We start from the raw sequence: 24,614 nt of genomic DNA, 5'->3' as shown, positions 1-24,614 counted from the left end.
ACACTGTGTTTTCCTTTCTAGATTGAGGAGATCAAGAGTAGCAATATACGAAACAGAAGCTTGCTGCTGAAGAATTGGCTTGTTAGTGAAAATTTAAACCCAGCCTTGGCTACCTTGCGCTGCTTCTTAGTTGCCACCAGTCACAACACTTCAGTGCCAGTGGAAGCCACAACTGGACCACAACAGGGTCTAGACTTTCATCCTGGCAACCATTTGTTTCTTGGGCTTGTGGGCCCACAGTAGCCTCACGAAAGCTAGAGTGCTGTCAAGTTCCATGAGCAGTTGTCCATTCTGAGTTAACATCATTAACTAAAGCAACTAAATCCAGAAAGTTTTTGATAAAGTTCCTCATCAAAGGCTCCTCAATAAACTCAAGAGTCATGGTGTAACAGGACAAGTCCTCTTGTGGATCGAAAACTGGCTAATTAATAGAAAATAGTGAGTGAGTATAAATGGGCAATTTTCTCAGTGGAGAGTTGTGAGCAGTGGGGTGCCGCAGGGCTCAGTACTGGGTCCCATGCTTTTTAACTTGTTCATTAATTATTTGGAGTTGGGAGTAAGCAGTGAACTGGCTAAATTTGTGGATGACACTAAACTGTTCAGGGTGGTGAGAACCAGAGAGGATTGTGAGGCACTCCAAAGGGATCTGTTGAGGCTGGGTGAGTGGGTGTCAATGTGGCCGATGAAGTTCAATGTGGCCAAGTGCAAAGTAATTCACATTGGGCCAAAAATCCTAGCTATAAATAGTAGCTATGTACATTGGGGCCAAAAATCCTAGCTATAAATCCTAGCTATGTACTTAAGTGGTATTAGAGATTTCACCTCTGTAAGTGAATGCAATATGTGTTGTGCATGTGAAGTAGCATTGAGTTGCTTACAGCAAGCCTATGTTTAGGCTTGATTTGATCTAGAACCCGTGTTTTTGTCTTTTTGGTGGTCCACAGTATCCATAAAACTCTCCTCCAACACCACATTTCAAATGCTTCAACTTTTGTCCTGTCATCTTTCTTCACTGTCCATACATAGTATAGATATATGTTGTTGTGGTTATAATGAGATTGACTGTATCAGAAAATGATGCTTTTTGATTCTAGAAGATAATGGCTGAAATCCTGTTAATACTTTCCTTAGAGTAAGCCCAATTGAGTAAAACATGGCTTAGTTCTGATTAGACCTGTTTAGAATTGCTCTTAAAGTTAACTAGTGGTTGATTGGAAACTATGGTAAATTTATTCTAAGTTGAAATTTATGGGAGAAAATTGTTTATGACTGTGAAAACTGAAGGATTGGCTCAGAATATAAATCAGAGAATATTTCATACATCTTCTCATTTTTTTTGTTTGTGATTATGTAACTTTCTCCCTGCACAGAGAGATATAACTGCCATCTGAATGGAGCTTTCTTTCATTACTGTGCTTAGGGCACCACTGGAAGCAATGTCTACCAGGGTTTTATCTTTACTGGCTGTGATTGGATCATGTCAAGTTCTTAAAATAGAGTCTTGTTCCAACACAGAAGGATGTGAAAGAAGAAAATGAGGCAGAAGGCAGATTAGATGTGACTTCAGTATTAATGTTAGAACTAAGAGCAAAGGCAGTTACAGTGATCAATGTTTGCCAAGTAAGGATGTAAAAAAATCTCTGTATTTACATTTTCATTTTAAATTTTTGAACAGAAATAGACAATAGGGTATTTTAGCAAAGCTGCATTTAAGCCCTGCTAGTCTCCTACAGGAAAATCTTTCTGAGTAGAGACAGGAAAAAGCAACTGAATAGCAAGTTAAGATCCTTCTTTCTTTTGCCAGTGGCAAAATGTTGCTGGACAGAGTTAATTCTGCAGAGGGCTTCCCCAAAGACTATTTTTCTGCTTAAGCCTGTGAATCATGAATTATTCCATGCAATTTATTCTAACACTCCCAGAGAGTGGAACCCTTCCCATTTGCAGTGTTTCCAAAGATTCTGTTTCCCCTTGGTGGTTTTAACAATTGCATGAATAATCTATTTTATATTCGCATTTGATTAGAGACAGGCATTCCTTATCATTGCAGAGCTTGCAAAATTATTTCAATGCTACAGATTGAGGCTAAATCTAATGCCACTTAAATTGTAAAGTTTAAATTGATTATCTCAGAAATACTACTCTGGAACCCTGGGAAAGGTCTGCCTTTCTACTCTGCCGCCTCCAACTCCTGAGCTGTTAACTCACTTAGGTTTCAACCCTCTACAATTTATGTGAAGAATCTGTTTAGTGGCTTTCTAAAACATTTCCAGAACTTGAGATGGCTTAAAACAAGTGTGAAACTTGTTAATCTCTCTCACTCTCTCCCCCCACCCCCTTCCTTCCTTCCCTGGAAATATCTGTCCTGTAAACTGAAATGAAAATAAGTTATGAAATGGAGAGAAATATACCAGGAGACCATCAGAAGAGCAAAATCTTCTAGGCTCTTCAGGATTTGAACTGACATTAATTTGCCTTTGCAGCTCCAAGCAAGTGATATTCAATAGGAAAATACTGTTAATGGGAGATGGCCAACTTTTCCAGCAGCCACTAAATCCTGCCATGTGCTTCACAATGTTCCATGCATTAATCGTTAACTTTACTGTGTGTGTTTAGGGAATCGTTCAGATGTCCTACTATCAAGAGAAATTTTGTAAGGTTTTTAGGTGAAACTCATAGGAAAGTGATGGATGTTTGAGGAAAGAGACAGATGTTTGACAGGCTTGAGCTTGTTTCCTACTGCCCTACAACACCGACTCCAAGAGTAATTATGATTACCACCCATTGCCACTGGTTGCAGTTTTGCCCCTATTAGTCCTCTTGAGTGCTTCCAGTCCCATCTACCTACTGTGTAGTAGGGTTGCCAGGTCTTACTCAAGCAATATCGGGGGACTTTGGGGGGTGGAGCCAGGAGAAAAGTTGTGACAAGCACAATTGAATTCCAAAGGGAGTTCTGGCCATTACATTTAAAAAGACCACATGCCTTTTAAAGGCCTTCTGTCCATTTGGTAATAATGAAAGATGTGACACCTTCTTTTGTGGCTCATAGAATTGGATCCCCGTGTCCAGTCTTTTTGAAACTTGGGGGGTATTTTGAGGAGAGGTACTAGATGCTATGCTGAAAATGTAGCACCTCTACCTAAAAAGAACAGCTCCCAGATCCCCATGGATCGATTCTCCATTATACCCTATGGGAACCAGTCTCCATAGGATATAATGGAGTGCCCAGCAGTCATTTCCCCTCTTTCTGATAACCCTGAAGTGGGGGGAGGGCCTCCAAACCAGGGAATCCTCTCCCCCTACCTGGGGATTGGCAACCCTACATAGTCTGTCTTCATCTGCAATAAGGCAACAGAACATAGCAAGCAAGACACTATTTTCTGGATGCTAATGATGACAGCCAGCCAACTTGTTAGCTACTGTTTGTAGTCAACATGGACACAACCCCTCCATAAGTTTTCCTAGTCATGTTTTTGGCAGGAAGCTTTACTTGTGAGACTCTTTTTGTGGTTTTCTCTATGAGTTGGACTTGTGTGGTTTACCCACTGTTGCTGCTGTAGTGGCTGACAAAGCACAGTGGCAATTGGATTTCCACATGGCAGGTTTCCCCACAGTTTGGCTGTCCAGGTTCCCCAGCAATGGCTACCCCACCCCTCGTTAGGTCACTGGGGTCCTTGCAATTTTTTAAAAATGCACTGGAATGCTGTTACATCAGCAATATATATCTGTAGCAACAATATCATTATAACAACAGATGTAACAGGTTCTCTGCATTCCCAGTTTTCATTTGTAAAAAAGAGGAAAGAATCTAGCACTCTCTGTTATGGAGATATGTCTTTCCCTTATGTGGTCCCAAGAGAAGAGACTTAGACATTTATTTTTAAAACCTGGGCATTCAGAGAACTGGTTGCACACATTGTTACAACAGTCTGATGATATTCATTTTTTAAAATAATTTTTAAAATTGTGGTGGGGGGAGGAAATGACCACCATGGGGTTTGGGAAACTGGCTGCTATGTGGGTGGGAAAATCCTATCTTACCAACCAGCCAGGCTTTACTGTGATCTTTCCCAAAACTTCAGAATAAAGTAGGTTTGAGAAAGCCCATAGAAATGCTGGGAGGTGCCCTAACCTGCAATGAATCCCCCACTTCCCAATAGCATTTAGCCTAGGGTAGATAATTCCTGTGGAAATGGCTTCTGATGCAGTGTTTCTCAAATTCTTTTGTGTTTAAGGGTCCCCCTTTTCAGGCTGAACTACATGAAACACTCAGGTATTTTCCTGTTTTATAGCATGTATGTCTCTGCTAACGCAGAAACCCAGCAAGGAAGAGAGTATCTTAATCTTAACTCTCTCTCTTCACTGCTCTTCTGTTAAAAAACAAACACCGTAGAACACAACAACATCATGTCTCAATGACTGAGAACCCAATATAGTTTGACTTTAGACTTTCTTACTTTGTAGTTCCTCTTTCTCACTGAGATTTGGTAGATTTACAAAACTGAAAACAGTGCACTAGGAACAATGTATAAACACTGCAGTAAGATTTGTTTACACAGTTAGAAAACAATGTAATGGAAAAACAGTATACGATATGTTCCACTCAGCACTAGCTGCCTGTCCTACAGGTGAGCACATGGTGAGCACTTTCCTGTAATAATGTGTGCAAAGATCTCTGGATTTAAGAGGCAAAATCCACTAACATTATGAAAGGAACAAAACAAAGCCCTTTTGCCCTTCTATAGCTGCACAGTTGGAAACAACATTATTAGATTTATGCAGCTGCTCTTCCTGAATGCCATTCTTTCCATACATAATTGAAATGATGGGAGAGCAGTCGCTTTTACCCATCCAGATCAGGGAAAGATACTTCTTGGATGTAGACACCCCCCCCCCCCCATGTAGTTCTTAATTAGTAGAAATTTCACTTTGTTTTGGGATCACCTCCTGACTTGAAAATCTCTGCCCCTCTTGTTGGTAGATATTTCTTTTGTGGCTTGTGCACAGTTTCAGAACCTGGCAAATAAATGAAAGTTTTAATCAGTGATCCTCTCAGTTACCTGGTTGTTCTCCTTAACATGAAAGAGAAGCTTGGTAAAGAGGAAATTTGAATTTAAAGGAAAAGCCACTGTGTCTGGCCTGTTAGTAACATTTGGTGAATGGTCGGTCCTTCCTTGAAAGTTGTTCTTCATACTGAAATATATAGCCAGCAACATCAGAACTTGGAGTCATTGCAAAAACTGCAAAATTTTCCGCTCTAATTTCTGGGGGGGAAATATCTCTTTTTGAATATTTATGCTGGTGACTGAACATCTGCCCCGAGCCATGTTTCAAAAATAACAAAAGATGTTTTAAAGCATTTCTTTTAACAAATTATTTTTAAAATGCTTGAGTTTATCCTATCAGGCACTTTTCCAGCTTAAAATAGAATAAGTCTGGAATTTTGTTGCCAAGTAATTAAGTGATTGCAGGAAAAAAGCTTCAGCAGAACATCTCAGGCTATGAAAAAGCTAGAAAATGTATATTCTGGGGATGAGACGATTGAGCACATATGATCTCTTTGGATTGTAACAGTGTGGATCACTGATAAAGGGGTATGGTGTAATGTACTGTAGGAAGAAGTGGGTGTACCATATAACCAGCTTTTCCTAGTATATGGAGTACCATGGGCCCCAAGATACCATGCATTTAATATGATATGCTGAAGAAAATGCTGATCATAGTATGTTGCTGGCAGAAGGATGGAGTTTATGTATCTCACAGTACTCTGTTGTATTGCAATCACAACAGAGACTGCAAACAAAAAGTACAGCATAAATGATAAATAGGTGTTTCTAATACATGCCATCTGATGACGCATTAGAGGTGTCACCAATATGCAGATTACTTTCTGCTTTATTTCTCCTTAATACTAAATCTGGTGGGCTTCTGGAAGCCCTGAGTAGGTAATTCCTAGAGAAGGATGAGGGTCAAGGAACTGAAGTTCAACCTAGACAAGACAAAACTGGACCAAAATGTGGTAGCCAAGGGTTGGATACAGAATTTGGTTTCTCCCTGTGCTGAAAGATCTTCATTGGTTAACTCATCTGTGTCTGAGCACAATAAAAGAGCCAACAGCTTGAGAAAGGTCCCTAGGAAGATTGTTGGATCCACTCCAGTAGCTTTAACTGGCAGCTTCTCCTTGAGGCTAAAAAGCTGTATGATTGTGGTCCAAACAGAGATGACCAATATGAGCCTCATTGCTTATTTATTAGTGATTAGGATTTTTGTTTTTATTCTACTGTCTTATGATTTTTACTGATCTATTGTTTTTTATTTTACTCATTAATATTTGTATGTTTCTGTGATGTTTTAAGCCACTTGCAGGCATATTTGATGGCGAGTGAGGCTAAGAAATATTCATATAGATAGCAATACAGTATTGTAAGATGTAAAATCATACTGATTGTCTTTGAGTGGTAGGATTCTGCAAAAGGGACATCAAGTACTTTTTCTTAGTGTTTTTCTGCCAACATTCTGTTGTGTAGGAGGGAAGGGTCAAAACTCCAACCCTGCCACAATGGGGGTGGAAGATGTGAATAAAAGTGAAAATCCTCACTGGAGCATGGAAGAAATAATTGTGTGCCAGGAAATTTCCTAATGCAAAAGTACAACATGGTTAGCCTAGGCATATTCACACCTTCTGATAAGCCATCTGCTTTTTAGATCCAACAGGAAATGTTTTGCAAGGAATCTGTTTTATTGTAACTAAAAATGCCCCCTGAAATTTCATGCACAATTTTATCTCACGCATAATGAGGAAAGAATACAAATCTCATTCCAATGGAGCACTTTTTTTTTTTACATGAAGACAAAATAAATTATGGAAATCTACAAGTATTAGGTAAAACCCACTAACTCTTCCTAGAAGTAATGTCTTAAACAAAGATCAGACGAGTTTACAAATTTGGAACATACTCTAATGGTTCAAGTATAGCCCCAAATCACGAACACTTATTTAGGAGTAGACCTTGAAATAAGATTTCAAATCCTTCACTGTATGTATCTGATCTCCCTGACAATTGTAATATTCCCAAGGTATGTTTCCTGATCTGTTGTAAACTTTGGACACTGAAAGGTTACATGGACCAGATCTGTTGTATAAAAAGAGCATATTTTAGTTCACAGATGCTTCAGTGTTTTAGAAAATTTGTTGATATTGAAATAAATAAGACATGATGAAATAAGCGATTGAGAACAATGATATCAATAATGGAATTAATGAAATAAAGCTACTAAATGTTAGAAGATGGGATTTGCAACATTGTGATAGTATTTGAATGCATTATTAATGCTATCTATCAGTTTCGTTGAAACTGTATTTGTAGTAAGGGGAATGTATAAGTAAGAGGGGAGAATTGTAAAATGAATACAATAACAGACCATCTGGAGGAAAAGGATAATAATGGTACGAAGTGAAAAATATTACTAAATCATGTTTAAGAGAAATGAAATGTTAGAAGGCTAGATTTTCAACATTGTGACAATAATTGAATGTACTGTCTTCAAGGTAATTCCTGGAGTGTTTTATATGAGCTGCATTGACATTGTAACTGAAGACAAGGGATATTCATGTATATTTACCACTTTCTATTTTCCTTTCCCCCCCCTTTATTTTTTATGTTTGAGTTTTATTTTTCTTAAATAAAAATTATTTGAAAAACAAATAGATCTGTGGTTGCAAGAGCAAACATCAAACAAAGTTGTATAAAACAGCCCTTTAAACTGACACTTGTAAGATGTCCATATGAGCTTTAGTAAATGCCTTTCTATATTCAGTAATCATTGGATCATCAAATTGAACTACCGGTTACAATATAGTCAAAGTTGTGCGGTTTGTGACATCTAGTTAGGCTTAAACTGATAACTCTAAAGGTTGTTAGTCATTAAATATGTTTTAACTTCTTTTGTAGGGAATTCCTGGGATCCCTGGAGTTCAAGGAATCAAAGGAGAAAAGGTATTTGTAAAAATATGAAATGAGACTGCTTGATTCCCTCTCCCCCCCCCCCTATTACAAACCTAATAATAGATTACTAAGGGCCCAACTAGATTTGACCTGGGAGACCCATGATTAGGCTCTCCCCTACATTCTTTTAAAAGACTTGAAGTAGTTACAAGAGAATGAAGGATGTATTTAGATTTGGGCCATGGTAGTGAAGAAGGGAGAGTTTAACCTTGCCCCTTCTCCTGTCCCCCCCCCCCTTCTAGGATTGCCAAGTCCAATTAAAGAAATATCTGGGGACTTTGGGGGTGGAGCCAGGAAACATTGGGGTGGAGCCAGGAGCAAGGATGTGCAAGCATAATTGAACTCCAAAGGGAGTTCTGGCCATCACATTGAAAGGGACAGCGCACCTTTTTAAATGTCTTCCTTCCATAGGAAATAATGAAGGATAGGGGCACCTTCTTTTGGGACTCATAGAATTGGACCCCCTGGTCCAATCATTTTGAAACTTGGTGGGTATTTTGGAGAGAGGCACCAGATGCTATACTGAAAAATTGGTGCCTCTACCTCAAAAAACACAGCCCCCCAGAGCCCCCGATACCCACAGATCAATTCCCCATTATTCCCTATGGAAATCGTTCTCCATAGGGAATAATAGAGTGCTCAGTAGACATTCCCACACCCCACACCCCACTTTCTGATGACTCTAAAACATGGGGATTGGCAACCCTCTCTCTCGCACGCACACATACACACTTACTGGGTCTGGTTCCTCCACAACAGCATCTGAAAAGAACAGGGTCTACGCTGCTCTCTCTCACACACACACACTCTTACTTGCTCTGAAACGAAAGCAAAACAAATGGAGCACAAATGTGCTGCTGACCCTTCCCCATGAAGTACTTCCTGCTTCCTGCTCAACTTTAAAGGCACACAGACATACACACATTTTGAAATGGACCTGTTTGCAGATTTCTAAACCTGCTCGAGATCTAGAGGTGCATGGTGGCTGTGGGGGCAGGGCTTCTCCTACTGGCCAGCTGACTGGGGGCAGGGGGAAGCCTGTAAAACCGGGGGATCCCCCACTGGGACCTGGGGATTGGGAAGCCTACCCCCCTCCAATATCAATCCTCTTCCTCTGTCTGAAGGTTCAGTTTGCTGGAGAAGTGTACTGTCATCACTGAATGGGTATCTGTATATTTTATCCAGTGGGGCAAATAAGAATTTGTGTAAGGTTCAGAGAAAATGTTTAAGGAGGTTAATTGACTTTTTAAAAGAAGTTTAGGAGCTCTTATCTTGGGAGAAGCCAAGGGACAAACTTGAACTCTCATGCTGTTTTATTGCAAAGGAACTTCAGGATCAGCCTAGAAAGGAAAATTGCATAATTACAAGTTATTATAATACTCAGAAGACACACACCCCAGACTTAACAGGGATATTGGTTTCTTATCTCACTACATATGCTAAATTCTTTCAGTCCTTACATCTGTATTCTTACCAAGAAGGGCTATACATCCTCTTTATTTTAGTGTGCTTCTTATTTAGAATAATAAATTAGAATAGTGATTGTAATGTAAATCAATGAATATTAGAATGGCATATTGGAATGCATTTCTTTGGTCTGGTAACAGAGGAGACATAACACTGCATTCAAAGAAAAATAGGTTATTAGTTACCTCCATGCTTGAGAGGAGACAGATGGAGAGTACAAAAAGGTCTCAGTTAATAACTCTTAGCACTGTACAATTAAGAATGATATATTTACACATCTATCTCCAGGTTTTATATATTAATTTGCTTCACTGCTTTTCCCTGGAATTAAATTTTTAAAAAGGTGACCTTATAAACTTAGTTTGTTATTCCTATTTGCATCTGTTAAAACATCTTCATTAAGTTGTATGCTAATTTGCTGTTCAACCTCTGAGTTATATGTTCGGACTTGTAAATTCCATTTCAATGTATCTGAGGACATGTGTGTGCACACAAAAGCTCATACATTGAATAAAACTCTGTTTGGTTCTAAAGGTGCCACTGGACTCAAACGTTGTTCTCATGCACAGAGATAAACAAGAAAAGAACCTAGTTGTGCTATTTAATTAGATTATTGTTAGCCCATTGAAATCACTACAGTAACCCAGTGAAATGATAACACATAGGGATGGTGGGATCATGCATGCTGCCCCCTGTCCCCATGCATGTTTGGTGTAATTTATGAACAAGAACAGGTGCAAGTCTGTATTCCCTTACATGGGTTTGCTCTTTCCAGATTGTAAATTGTGAACAACCCTAAGATTTGTGCAATCTTTGTTTGATTTTAGGGGGAAATTGGACCTCCAGGACAGCAAGGACAAAAAGGATCTCCTGGAACACCAGTATGTTTATGCTGCTGTATTTGTTTAGTAATTAAATTGTTCCTTACAGGTATGATGGAAGTCCAGAAACCGTTAACTTGTAAGATTGAATTAAGTGTGTGTGGAGGCTATATTAGGTTTATTGGAACCAATCCAGTTATTGACAGTATTATGAAGCAAAAGACCCAAACAAGTAACACTATGTTTAAGTTGTCAATAAAGTCTGTCAGAGATAACTGTATGTTTAAAAAGCCATTAAATACTGTGGGGCTATAGCCCTATCATTCTCAGTGATATGACCATTTCATTGTTTGCTTTATGTGCCTTTCAATACAACATCTGAAAAAGATTAACAAATAGATTTCTTTCTTTTAACAAAGGATTGCGTGTGAGCTGTAACAGGACATATGTCACCCTCTTATTAGGGAGCCTGAAAACTGTTATTGTTTCCATTGTATTAAACTCTTTTTTTTATGACTATGAGGCGCCTCTGTTCTGATCATGTTAATAACTTCCACAAATGATTCTTTTTCCAGAACGGATGGTATTAATTTTCAGCAGGGTAGGCGTCACCACTGGCTTTTGTAATTTATGGCACGGGGGGCGGATGATTTTGGAGGAAGCTTCTTCTTTGAACAGAAACTTTAATTGGCTTTCTAGTTCCTGAGTGATGGCTTCTGTTTGAATTGTATGAATTGTATTATAATACTCATCGAAGTTAGATTAAAGGTTTTGCTGTGTGTGTCTGAGCTAGTATAATGCAATAGGGCTAACAGGTTGACCAGGAAGATCCTTAGCATTGGAAGTATGGTTTTGTACAAACAAAAACACTACTACTCTTCTATCCATAGTTAAAAGTGTACAGAGTACACTTGGTATTTTTAAAACTTATGCTCATGTTACATTCAAAGCACATATGCCTGAGCATGTGGTACCAACCCTACATTTATCTAAGTACTGGTCCCTGGTTTTCGTAACAATATGAATGGGCTTTGGCATTTTCTTACAAACGGAAGTACATATGTGCACAAAGAATGCATGTGTGTTGACTGTAACACGTAAACGTGGCTAGTGGCCTTGTACTTTTCCTCACCCCTATGAAACCTTCTCTCCCTGTTTTAGTTAGACTTGAACTGTCATGCAACATTTTGTTTGTACTGGCATGTGGTTAACTTTAACTGTTGGTGCAAATTGGTTTCTACCCATGGGGTTAAAAGCTAGCTGTAGATATGGTGTAACTCTGTTCCATATCTAATAGTAACTTAGAAAGAAAGGAATGGGGAATTTGCAAGAGGAGGAAGAAAGGAGAAGGAGGATGTGATCTTGCAGCATGTTCCTAATCTCTGAGACATGGCTAGGAGACTGCTAGCATCATGTCCATTCTAGGCTAGTAAGGAAGCCTCATGGTATAGGACCTGTATATATTCATCACAGCAATCTTAGAACTTCAGATCAGAAGTGTGTCATGATTAGTCCCAATGAAATTTGAGGCAGATTTCTGTGAATCTGTGTTTAGAGTAACAGTTCTCTAACAAATTTGTAATGTAAGACTTTTGTACATTTCTCAGTGCTTTCAACAATGTAGCACTTGTAACTCATGAGCTACAGGAAAAGAGAAATTCTTTTGTATTTCAGAGTGTCTTGGTGTCCTGGCATGGTGTGTGGGTTCTATCCTGTCTATAAAGATTCAATACAATTGTCTCTTCTCCTCTTGCTTGATAAGATAAATGTACTGTCAATGCATGGAATATATGAATGCTTTAAATGACGAAAGGGGAAATCAACCAAAGTGTAGAGTGGGATTTTCCTGCTATTAGTCACACTTTTTGTTCCAGAAAAGAGCAGATGGAAATCCTGTGTAGACAGTTTTGATTTAATGCATCAGGGGGATTCAGTAACAAGTTCTTGTTAAGTAACAATTATCCCCACTATGCTTGCCAGATTTAATAAATCAATTGATTATCTGCCACAACTGTAGCCAGAGTTGGAAAAAGGGATAATGATGTCTCTTACTGCTAAATTCTTTGTTTTTAATTGGGCCCAATTACTCTCTTTAGTCAATTGTTTTTCTATTATTTATAAATGTTGTACAAGATGTAAATTACTTGAATTAAAAAAATGGCTGTGTGCAAAAGTATTAATGATATGAAAAATTATACCTTGGGGCTTTTCCTTTAAAATATTGTGTCTTGTGAATTGGTTTTGTTGCGCATTTTAAATTTATCTTATTATTGATGTTGCCCACATTGGAAATTCTGTTTTCAGAAATGTGGTGTATAAATTCAAAAGAAGACTTTTTTTTTTTTACTGCAAGATATTTTAAAGGTTTCTCAAAAAGATCATTCAAGACCTTCTGTTTTACTGATTTCTGTGCTTCCATGGATCATCAGTTTTAAACTCCAGTTACCTGTACAGGAAAATTTACTTCAATAAGTGGTACTTTCCTGAAGTAATGCTTGCTGTCTACCAGCTCCAGTTTGCAGTCTTAGGACTGCTCCTTTCTTCTCAACTCTCTTTTCCGGCACAAATTTCCTATTTATATCCCCCCCTCTCCCTTTACCTTGCTTATGTCTCAGTATTACCTGAGCAATGTCATTAATCATAGTTAGTTTTATTGAGGACATGCTTGTGTTGCTGAACTGCTTCCATCTTGATTCATATTCCCATCATCATCCCTGCTGTTGTTGGTATCAGCTTCTCTTTCCTGTATCTTGACGTCACATCATTAGACAATTTCTAGTTGTTCCCTCACAACAAAAGGTGAACTTGCAGAAGAATGATGGTGGAAAGTGCCATCAAGTTATAGCAGATTTATTCCCTGACCTGGGTAGCACAGGCAAGCCCAATCTCGTCAGCGCTTGGAAGCTAAGCAGGATTGACTCTGGCAAGTAAATGGATGGGAGACCTCCTTGATATATTAGGGGCAGACTTTTTTCAACTACCTCTCTGAATATCCTCCAGGCTCCCAGTAGGGGTCAGTCATCAGAAGTTGCCATGACTTCCAGGTGCAGACACATACACACAATACTGGGAGAGAGAGTCAAAGCTGATTTGTTGCAACCCTGGAGGATTTTTAAGACAAAAGATGTTCAAAGACGGTTTGCCATTGTCTTTGGCAGCATAGCGACCCTTGTCTTCTTTGTTCATCTCCCATCCAAATACTAACCTTGCTTCGCTTCCCAGGTCTGAGGAGACTGGGCTAGCCTGGACTATCCAGGTCAGGGCAGCAAAAGAGTAGGGCCACCTTAACTGGGATAGTTGTCTTGGAGAGCAATCTGGCCTCACCTAAGAACTGGCCATCAGATCCTTGTTTGCTGATAGGCCTTGATTAATGCTCCTCTTTACACAACACCTTAGCATTTATTTTTTAAAAAGTTATCTCTGTTATCTCACCTCAGAGTTATCTAATAGAGCGTGTGGAATTGCTTGCCAAAGTCAGGTGTGTTATTAAACCATAACTGTCACAAAGCATACCCCTCTTAATGTTTCTGTCAGTTTTCATTGTCCCACCCACTCCCATCCCCCTGCAGCCACTCTTTGATAATTAGACTATTGTCATCAAACCACTCCTTGTGAGGAACCCAGTCAGAGGCTTTACTCGGGAGGGCGACCACTTTAAATTTCTCCCCGGTCACCTTCCCATAGTCCCTCAGTAACACTCCCAGAAATCCTGTCAGAACTCTTAATAATCGGCACCAGATGGTTTTAAAGGCACAAACCACAAAATATTTATTAGGTAACAAAAGGCAAGGAAGGGGGATGAAATAATATTGATTATAACTGTTCAATATTAAAAGGCAAATCAGTTGGCAGCTGGTTAGCAGAATAAATCTATAGAGAGTAGAGACTAATCAAGCTGTACTTGGTCTTTAAAAGCAATTCACACTATAATTTATCTCAGAAAAACCCATCTGGTATGTCCAAAATCATTGTCCATCTCTGAACAAACCATCAAATTATTGTTTTGGGGGTCTGTATATCAACTTTCCCCAGGGAGCATTTTCCCCTATAAAATATGACATCCTGCTCCATATCAGGGTGTTTGTGTTCTTGGCACCATATCTCACACCCCCAAATCCATTTGGATCTTCTCTTCACTCTGTGAAACATTGGCCATTTTGCTGCTGCCTCTGTAGACATCGCTCTTCAAGACTGGTAACTGTCACCTTTCCTGAAACTGCTTCTCCCATCTCCTCCCTGATTTCCTCTTAGCCATTTTGTGAGTTTTCTCTATGTTTGTATGTGTGTTTTGCCCTTTTCTTCCTATTTCAATACAACCCTTTCCAGTTGACAATCTGACTAGTTTATTTCGAAAGGTTCCTAAAGGAAAAATCCCCATAAACAGTCACCCCCTCTTGCTCTGTCTTCTTAAAGCCGATTCCTCCAACTAATTAGGACACTGCCTCTTTGGGTAGCAAGTTTATTCGAAAATGTGTAAAGTGAGTTTGCCCTTTCAGATATGTACAAAGAAGCTTCCTCAAAATGTAACGTTTTGCTAAATATTGGGTGATTTAGCACCAACCAGACAGAAAAACATTGCTACAATATATAATAGATGCCATGAGCTGCATTTTAATCAATTTGAAGCTCGTCTTCAAAATAAATTAGATTAATCCAGTAGTGAGCTGTTATGAATCAGCATGAGTACTGTCTTACAGTCCCTGAGAAAAATTAAAGTTGATGTTTGCAAAGTACATTAGGATATAAGGAAGAGGAGAGTCAGTTTGTATAGTGAGGCAAGCTAAGGAGCATGCTTACATGACTTTAAAAAGAAAAAAGAAAGCCGATGGCTGAAAATAAGGGGAAAGGGTAGAAGAAATAGTGTGAAAGAACTTTACAATGTTGCAGAAAAAAGAAAACTTGAAAGTAAGAAGTGGTGGAACTAGAAAGGGACAGGCAAAATAAAATTGTTTAAAGGCAAGCTGAAAGCATAAAGACTTGGGGAGCTATTCATGGACTAGGGTTGCCAGGTCCTTGCAGCTGGCAAGGGGATGCTGGGTTCCTTTCTGGGATCTTCTAATGCATGTGCTTTGCATGCATGGAGTGATGGCATCACCTGGAAGTGACATAATCATGCCACTGACCACCGGGGGGGGGGTGTGATACTCTAGTTTTGGGGCAAAACTCCATGATTTGTAGCTGATGTCTCTTTTGGGTGACATCATGCCACCCTTAGGGTGGTTGGGGGTAGGATTTCGCTTTGCTGGACAGCTGGCTGGTGGTGGAGAGGTACCCCACAGAAGTGGGTGTTCCCCCACCGCCAGCAGGGGTCTGGCAACTCTATTGAGAACAGACCAAAGCAGAAAATGAAAAACTACCAGAGCTTTGTGAGACACCTGCTTCAAGCTCCCATCCAGACAGGCAGCATCAAACCATCTTCAGCTGGAGGTCCTGGGTATATACTGGACCAGTCAGGGCTGCTTTTCCTACTCATGAAGAGAACTGCTCCTCTTGAGACACTTGAATGGGGCATAGTGGGTTCTGTGCCCACCCCTTCCCATCTCCAGTGACAGATGCACATTCTTGTTCCTTGAACACAGATGTGGGCTGTGGCCCTTTAAGAAACCACTATTTGGCAAGCAGCTTCCTTTTGAGCCTATCAGTTTTCCTGGCCTTTTCTACATTTCTGCCAGCCTGGGAAGATCCAGCACTCCATCAGTCAGTCATCAGGGACCATGAGTTTTGTAAAGACCAAGCTATACAAACACATGAAGCATTCTTATACTGTGTCAAGTTATCGGTCTGTACTGTCTACCCTTCAATCAGACTTGCAGTCTCTAAAAGCGGCAAAACCTCACCAGACATCTTATTGAACATACGAATCTTCTGTATACTGAATCAGACCCTCAAGTTCAGTATTGTCTACTCAGACTGGTAATGGATTTCCAGGGTTTCAAGTGGAGGTCACCTACTACCTGATACTTTTTTAGGTGGAGATTCCGCAAATTGAACCTCGAGCCTTCTGTATGCCAAGCAGGTGCTGCACCGCTGACCCACAGCCCCTCCCTAGTGCCTCATTAAATGACTCAGTATAGTAAATAGGCAAGTTTACCTTCTGTAGACTGAATAAATAATATTCCTCACACACATACTATATGTAGTAGTACTGTTTTTCAAATGTACGCAGGGCTTTTTTACTGGGGGAACACAGTAGAATGGCGTTCCAGTGCCTCTTTGTGGAAACAAAATTCTCAAAAAATGTAAATGTTCATGAGGGGCACTTGTGTTTTTTCTTCATTTCCCTCTTCAGAGTTCTGGCACCTCTTTTTCCAGGAAAAAAAGCCTTGAATGTACATGTATGCTTTTCTGATTGATACAATAAAATCACTATACAAATTCATTTAAAAGCATTACTGAATTTGTAGTAGCCTTTTGCCATTATGTATTTTCTCAATCAACAGATGTGAACAGTACAGCTAGTATCATGTGAGGTGGGTGTGAATGTTTATTTTATTACAAAAGGGGCCCTTATATTCAAAACGTATGTGAACCGCTGTCCTAGAGAATAATGAGCAGCATCTCAAGAGACCTTTCCTTGAAAGACTCCATTTTGTCCCTTCTACCAGATATTTCTCTTAACATCCTGACAGTGGACCTGGTTGTTGATGAGTAATAGATGCAGGCCATGTATGTGCTCAGGCATCTCTAATAGGAAGTCCAATCACCTGACATAGCTGGATACAGGAGTGCTAATGTCTCTTGATTGCTCTAATTCATTCCATTTATATGCCACTTCTCAAGGTGGCTCACAAACTAAAAGAACATCATAAACCATTACAAAAGCATGAAATAATTAAAGAAGACCAACCAATAAAAGTTCCCAAAAACTTAGGGCTTTAAAAGCTTGTGAATTACAGTGAGCAAGGTGGAGGAAGTCCCTGCTCTTTTCGTTAGTTTTAACAGAAGATTGGACTAGTCCCAGCCATGTCCTGGCAGCTTTGGCACATGACAGTTGTCTTGGCACATGACAGTTGACATGGAAGCCTTTTTGGCACTGTTTTAATGTATTGTGTCCTGTATGCATTTGAAGGGTTTGGATAAAGATAGAGGCTGTTCACCCAGAGGGTGTTTGTTGGCTCTGGGTTCTGTAAAAGTCAAAGAGTTGGCAGTACTTTTGCTTAGCTTCCATGTAAAACACGAGACTGCAACAAATTTGAACAAACCCCTGCTGCTGAGACCTTAATAGACTGCAGGCAAACAAGCATGTATTGTTAGCTTGTTTCATGGAATTGTGCCAGAGATGTGTCCAAATGGAATGCACCTACATGATTTGAATATACTGAACAATCTCTAGGCTTTCACTCTCTCCACTTTATCCTGGAACTTTGCCCAAACTTATTTTTCCTAACAAAAGAGGCCTATAAACATATAGTAGCTGTGTGGGCAGAGAAGATAAGGGACAATATACAATTATCAGTGAAGAAAGGGCCTATGAACCCAGCAATCCCCAAGAGTGCTCTGTAGAGAAAGTGGGATGCTGTAAATTTGTTTGATGTAATCTGATAACTCTTTTCTCAAACTTTGGAAACATATTTTTTGGCAGTAGAGGGGGAGGGAATTGGCTAATGCATACTGAGTGGCATGTCTCCTATCCCATCTTTCTTTGTTAGTGTAGTGTATCAAGAAATGTCATGCGACCCGACGGGGGGGGCAACTGTCCCCGCCTATCTCCAGCTGTGGCGGGAAGTTCAACGGGGCTGGATTGGCCCAACCAACCCAGTAGGCTGTACCCGGGATTGTACATAAGCGGGACCCGGCCCGCGTGTTCCCTCTCTTGCAACGTGCTCCTAATAAACCATGTTGCCCTACTCTCGTCTCCGCTTCGAGTACGTTACACTGGCGACGAGGATGGGATCCTAGCCGCAGCGGCTACGACGGAGATCTGGGCAACAAGCGACTGTCGCCGCCATCATGGCCAACCAAAGCGGAATCACCGGCTACCTCGAGCCCTTCGACCCAACCAATCCAGAGGGATGGGAGTCCTACGCGGAGCGGGTCGAGTTCTACCTCCGGGCCAACAAGATCACTGACGCCGGAGCGAAGAGGGACGTTCTCATGAGCGTCTGCGGGCCTGCCACGTTCGAGATCGCCAAGGGTCTCTCGGCACCCGCCCGTCTGGCAGAGAAATCCTACGACGAGATCATCCGACTCCTCACGGGACACTTCTCACCACAGCCTTCGCGGGTGGCTCGCAGGTTCCTGTTCCACAAACGGGACCAGATCGCGGGCGAGTCCGCCGCAGACTACCTGGCGGCCCTCCGTAAACTCGCCGGGAACTGCAACCTCCCCCAACTGGAGGAAGCCCTGGCGGACAGATTCACGTGGGGCCTCCGCGACGAGAGGCTCCAGCAGAAGCTCTTCGCCAAAGAAGAGCTTACTCTCCAGGCCGCCTTCAGCGAAGCGGTGGCATGGGAACGAACCGCACGAACGTTTCCCCGGGCCAAGATGGAAGCTGCCCACCACGGAGAGCTGGACCAAGACGGCCCCGAGGAGGAGGAAGCCCATCAGCTACGCCGCCCAGCCGGGCCACCCAACAGAGCGACCCAATGCCCCCGAGCGACCGACCGACCACCAGCGTCGGAGAGAGCCCCGGCCACCAAGTGCGCCAGCTGCGGCGGCCCCCACGAGCGGAGAGACTGCCAATACCGGACCTGGGACTGCAGGAGCTGCGGAAAGACCGGCCACATTGCCAGGGCTTGCCGAGCCAAGCCCAACCGCAGGAAGCCGACCACGTACCACGAGTCCGCGGAGTCCCACGCGGTAGACTCCACGTCCCTACAGGTACTGAACTTGCCCCACGATTCCCCCGATAAAATCAAAGTGGCGGTCCTTATAGAGGGGAACCCCTGCCAAATGGAGGTGGACTCAGGGTCCTCCATTTCCCTTATTGCGGAAGAAACCCTAAGAGAACTGTGTCCCCGCCAGCGGCTGCAACTTCGGCCGGCAGACTTCATACTCCGGGACTTCCAGAAGAACCCGGTGCAAATTGCGGGGTGGGCGCGGGTACAAGTCGAGCGGGGGTCCTTCCACGGGCCGCTGGACATCCTGGTGGTTAAGCGCCAGCTGGCCACCCTGCTAGGTCTAGCCTGGTTCAAACCCTTGGGAATCCGCGTGGAGGGGGTGGGCCAGACCATAACGCCCCAGGGGTTCGGGGAGATTTGCAAGGAATTCCCCGAGGTATTCGATGGGTCCCTAGGGAGCTACCGGGGGCCGCCCATCTCCCTGCCCCTAGACCCCACGGTCAGACCGATTCGGCTCAAGGCCAGGAGGGTTCCGTTCGCCTTGAAACCTAAGATCGAGGCAGAGTTAGACCGCCTCACGGCACAAGGCGTCCTGGAGCCGGTGGACTACGCCACCTGGGAAACCCCCATCGTTACCCCCATCAAGCCAAACGGGGAGGTGCGGATCTGTGCCGACTATAAATGCACCATAAACAAGGCACTACAGGACAACCCCTATCCAGTGCCGGTGGTGAGCCATGTCCTGGCCGCCCTAGCGGGGGCTAGGATATTTAGGAAGCTAGACCTGGCCCAGGCCTACCAGCAGCTCCCAGTAGACAATAAGACGGCGGAGGCCCAAACGATCGTGACCCACAGGGGGGCTTTCCGGGTAAAGAGGCTTCAGTTTGGGGTTAGCGTCGCTCCGGGGATTTTCCAGAGCCTAATGGACGCTCTCCTTAAAGGGATCCCAGGAGTCCAGCCGTTTTTCGACGACGTTTTAGTCGCCGCCCCGGACCCCGAGGAATTCGGCAACCGCCTTCGAGAGGTGCTCCGCCGGTTCCAGGCAGCGGGGCTCAAGGTCAAGAGAGAGAAATGCTTGCTGGGGGTTCCACGGGTAGAGTTTCTGGGGTTCGCCGTTGACGCAGCAGGAATCCACCCCACGGAAGAAAAGACCCGAGCCATCGTGCAAGCCCCGGCTCCCACTTGTAAAGCGGAGCTCCAAAGCTTCTTGGGGGTGCTCAACTTTTACCACTCCTTCCTCCCCCACAAGGCAGCCCTGGCGGAGCCCCTTCACCGGCTGCTGGACAAAAAAGCCCCTTGGGTTTGGGGCAAACGACAGGCCGCGGCGTTTCAGGCGGTCAAGGACGTCCTGGTGTCCAATGCGGTGCTCCACCATTTTGACGAGGCCCTCCCCGTCATCCTGGCCTGCGATGCGTCGCCGTATGGGGTGGGAGCAGTCCTGGGGCACCAGCTTCCGGACGGGAGGGAGGTACCGGTCGCATATTACTCCCGCACGCTCACTTCAGCCGAGCGCAACTACGCGCAGATAGATAAAGAGGCCCTGGCAATCGTGGCAGGGGTCCGAAAGTTCCACGAGTATCTATATGGGAGAAGGTTCACCATTGCCACGGACCACAAGCCCCTCTTAGGTCTACTGGCCCCAGACCGACAAACCCCCCAAATACTCTCACAGCGCGTGTTGAGGTGGAACCAATTCCTCAACTCATACACGTACACACTGGTTCATAGGGCCGGCAAGGCTATGGGACACGCGGATGCGCTTAGCCGTTTGCCGCTTCCAGAGACGGGTCCGGACCCCGCACCCGCACACCAGGTCATGATGATAGAGAGCCTCCCAGAGCCGCCCCTCCACGCAACGGAGGTGGCCAAGGCCACCCAGAAACACAAGACACTGGCACGGGTGCTCGACTGGGTGGTGAGGGGGTGGCCAGAGGGAAACATGGGGGAAGAATTCAAGCCTTACAAGGCGAGGAGGGAGGAATTAGCCGCACACAAGGGCTGCATACTTTGGGGCAGTAGGGTAGTGATTCCACCTCCGCTCCAAAAGCGGGTTCTAGAATCCCTACACGAGACTCATCCCGGCATAGTGCGAATGAAGGCTCTGGCCAGGAGCTACGTCTGGTGGCCGGGAATGGACGGGGAGATCGAGGGCTGGGTCCGCGGGTGCCAGACCTGCCAGGAATCCCGGCCCGAGCCGCCCAGCGCCCCCGTCACTAGGTGGGAGTCCACCCGGAAACCATGGTCGAGACTCCATATCGACTTTGCGGGCCCATTCCAGGGGCAGACCTTCATCATAATAGTGGACTCCTACACCAAATGGCTGGAGGTCATCCCCGTAGGGTCCACCTCGTCCACAGCCGCGATCAGAGCTCTGCGCAGGGTCCTATGCACACATGGCATCCCGGACACCATAGTCTCTGATAACGGGGCCGCCTTCACCTCAGCCGACTTCCAGGCGTTCCTGCAAAGATACCTGATCAGGCACATAAGGTCGGCTCCCTTCCATCCGGCCACCAACGGCCAGGCGGAGCGGATGGTCCGCACAACAAAGGAGGCCCTCGGCCGAATTGTACAGGGGGACTGGGACCACAGGCTGGCCGCGTTCCTCTTCGATAATCGGATCACCCCTAACCCGGTCACAGGAGTCAGCCCGGCTGAGCTCCTCATGGGACGCAAACTCATAACCCGGCTGGACCGGCTGCATCCCGACCGGGCTTCAGACACCCGCGGGAGCCCCGAAGTCCGAGACGCCGCCCGGGGCTTCTTCGCGGGCGACCCAGTTTTCGCCCGAAACTATGCAAGGGGCCCCGATTGGGTGGCGGGGCGGGTACTGAGGGTAACCGGGTCCCGCCACTACGACATATCAACGGAGGGGGGCCAGGTACTACGGCGGCACATTGATCAGTTGAGGCGCCGCACCCTTCCGGAGGCCCCCACGGACACGGACGAGGCTATATCCAGCGAGGAGCCTAACGGAGACCGCCTAGATGACGCGATCCCAACATCCGTGATGCGGGCGCCGGAGGTACCGGAACCGACCGAAACCGAGGGATCCGCGGAACCGGACGGGCCGCCCCCGTCCACTCCAGGACCTACCGAGGCACCATCCTCGGCGGCCGCGCCGCCGCCACCGGGACCCCCCAGACGGTCCACTCGGGAGCGCCGGCCCCCCGCATACTTACAGGACTTTGTACATTAACCAGGGGGGGAGGGGTGTAGTGTATCAAGAAATGTCATGCGACCCGACGGGGGGGGCAACTGTCCCCGCCTATCTCCAGCTGTGGCGGGAAGTTCAACGGGGCTGGATTGGCCCAACCAACCCAGTAGGCTGTACCCGGGATTGTACATAAGCGGGACCCGGCCCGCGTGTTCCCTCTCTTGCAACGTGCTCCTAATAAACCATGTTGCCCTACTCTCGTCTCCGCTTCGAGTACGTTACAGTTAGTATGTGTGTGTGGGGGGGGGGGGAGAGGTGGAATTATAACTGGATTGTTTTGGTATAAAATGTCAAATCTTAAACTATAGATAAAAAGGTAAAGGTGCAACCCTGTGCAAGCACCAGTTGTTTTTGACTCTGAGGTAATGTTGCTTTCACATTTTCATGGCAGACTTTTTGTGGGGTGGTTTGCCATTGCCTTCCCCAGTCATCTACACTATCCCCCAAGCAAGCTGGGTACTCATTTTACCGACCTCAGAAAGATGGAAGGCTGAGTCAACCTGGAGCCAGCTACCTGAACCCAGCTTCCGCTGGAATCGAACTCAGGTCGTGAGCAGAGGGCTCCAACTACAGTACTGCAGCTTTACCACTCTGCGCCATGGGGCTCTTAAACTATAGATAAGACACTGCAAAAGATCAGTGGGTATATATAGGATTTTTGGTGGAAGTGCAGTTACCAGATAAATTCCTTGTGCTGGCCAACAAATAATTTTTTAAGCCATGTGGCAGTTGCATCCAGGAGAGATGGGAATACTTCAAGCGGGTTTTTATTGTGATGCTTTTATCCGATAAAAATCAGTTATTACTTCTCTGGACATTGCGCTACTTTTGCAAAGCATATATTGGATATAATGCTTCTGTGGATATAATGGAGGTAGATATAATGCTTCTGTGGGCCTAATTTTTTAAAGATGTGTATTAATTGCCTTTTGATGGAAATTGGTATATGAATATGTTAGTGTCCTGTACTCTGAAGGCAAGTCCAGTTAGGTCTCCTCTGAAGCAGTGCCCTCAGGTCTAGATAGTTGGGCTTAGCAGTATCAGCAGGTGCTTAGCTGTCAGAAGCTGGACCTGTCACACAGGCTTGTACATACTGGACTGGTTGATCAGCAAGGCAGCCTTCCCAAGCCTCAGTCTACATAGTCTGGGAGGTAATTGGTTTCAACTGCTCTGCTGAGAGATGCTGAGTTCTTGTGGCTGTGCTGTTCTGTGGCCAGGATATTGCAAATAAGTATCAACTTCACTGCCTGGCTCTGGGATGGTGTTGCCAGTCTGGCACTTCACCTCCTTTGGACCACTTTGGCCTGGACTGTCACCACCATTCCTGTAGACAGGGGACGGGTCGTGGAGGGGGGGTCCTACATGCCAAGGTTCAAGAGCAGAGCAGTAGAACTATGGTGGCTTTCTCAGGGGCCGGTGTTGAGCTTTCACTTGCAGACTCTGGCAGGGTGATCTCTGGGACATCATCCACTGGCACCTCTATCATGTTCTTTCTGAGTTCTGCTGGTACTTCTCAGCTGGTGGTCTTGGTTCCTCAGGCTCTGAGTCTCAAGTTCTTGGGCTGGTTGGAAGGGGTCATGAGAGTTAGATTATGTCATTAGTCATGTTTGTGAGGTGACTTGCTGTGTTCTTTTTAAATAGTTTAGATTGTTGAAAGTAGTTTGATATAAAACCCATAGCTTCCAGTATGGGAGGAGATCTCTCTTTCTCTCTCTCTCTCTCCCCCTCCCTCTCTCTCCCTCCCTCCCTGACAGATCATCAACACTCAACCCAAACTCCTGGATGTAGAAACTCCAAAATTGGGGAGTGCATTCCTTCCATGACATCAACTCCCACTAAGAAGAATTTTTTTAGAAATTCAACCCCCCTAATAGGTGAAAAGGGGTAGAATGTGTTTACCCAATTGGGTAAAGCTTTGCTGTGTGCCTAGCAGCTGGCTGCTTCCACAACCTCCCTCCCTTCTATTGGTCAGCTGTGCAGCTCTGTATTATCAGGTAAAAATCACTTAAACTAGACTAAAGGTAGTTAAATACTACAGCGAAGTGTGGTTTTCATGCTAGTTAAGATACAAATTATTAAATCATAATTTGAAAGCAATGGTTCTCATGAGGCCTCAATACAAGGCACATTTCTCTACTGCATCATGTCCCTTTAGTCTAGCAGATGACAATTATCTGAGAGGATAGGATCTATCTGGAGCTAGATCGAGTCATGATGGAAAGACGCTTTGCTGCTCCCTCTTCTCACTTTTGCTTCATCTGTGGCAGTTAGTAGCTGCAACAGGATTTTGTTTGAGTTGAGTAACTGAGTTTAGTCCATTGAGGTG

The 24,614-nt window shown here is 44.2% G+C and overlaps 1 protein-coding gene across 1 annotated transcript in view; it reads left to right on the top strand.

Annotated features, from left to right (window-relative positions):
* Positions 1-24,614, top strand: part of COL21A1 (collagen type XXI alpha 1 chain) — a 137,571-nt gene that overhangs the window by 83,383 nt on the left and 29,574 nt on the right. Inside the window, exons 17-18 of the mRNA XM_060235204.1 lie at positions 7,950-7,994; positions 10,298-10,351. Coding sequence (XP_060091187.1) covers positions 7,950-7,994; positions 10,298-10,351 — 99 coding nt within the window. The remainder of the gene's footprint in view (positions 1-7,949; positions 7,995-10,297; positions 10,352-24,614) is intronic.

The sequence above is a fragment of the Heteronotia binoei genome, chromosome 1 (assembly GCF_032191835.1).
Source record: "Heteronotia binoei isolate CCM8104 ecotype False Entrance Well chromosome 1, APGP_CSIRO_Hbin_v1, whole genome shotgun sequence".
Classification (NCBI taxonomy): Eukaryota; Metazoa; Chordata; class Lepidosauria; order Squamata; family Gekkonidae; genus Heteronotia; species Heteronotia binoei.
The sequence above is the reverse complement of the archived record's forward strand: the minus strand, read 5'-3'. Positions and strand labels throughout refer to the sequence as shown.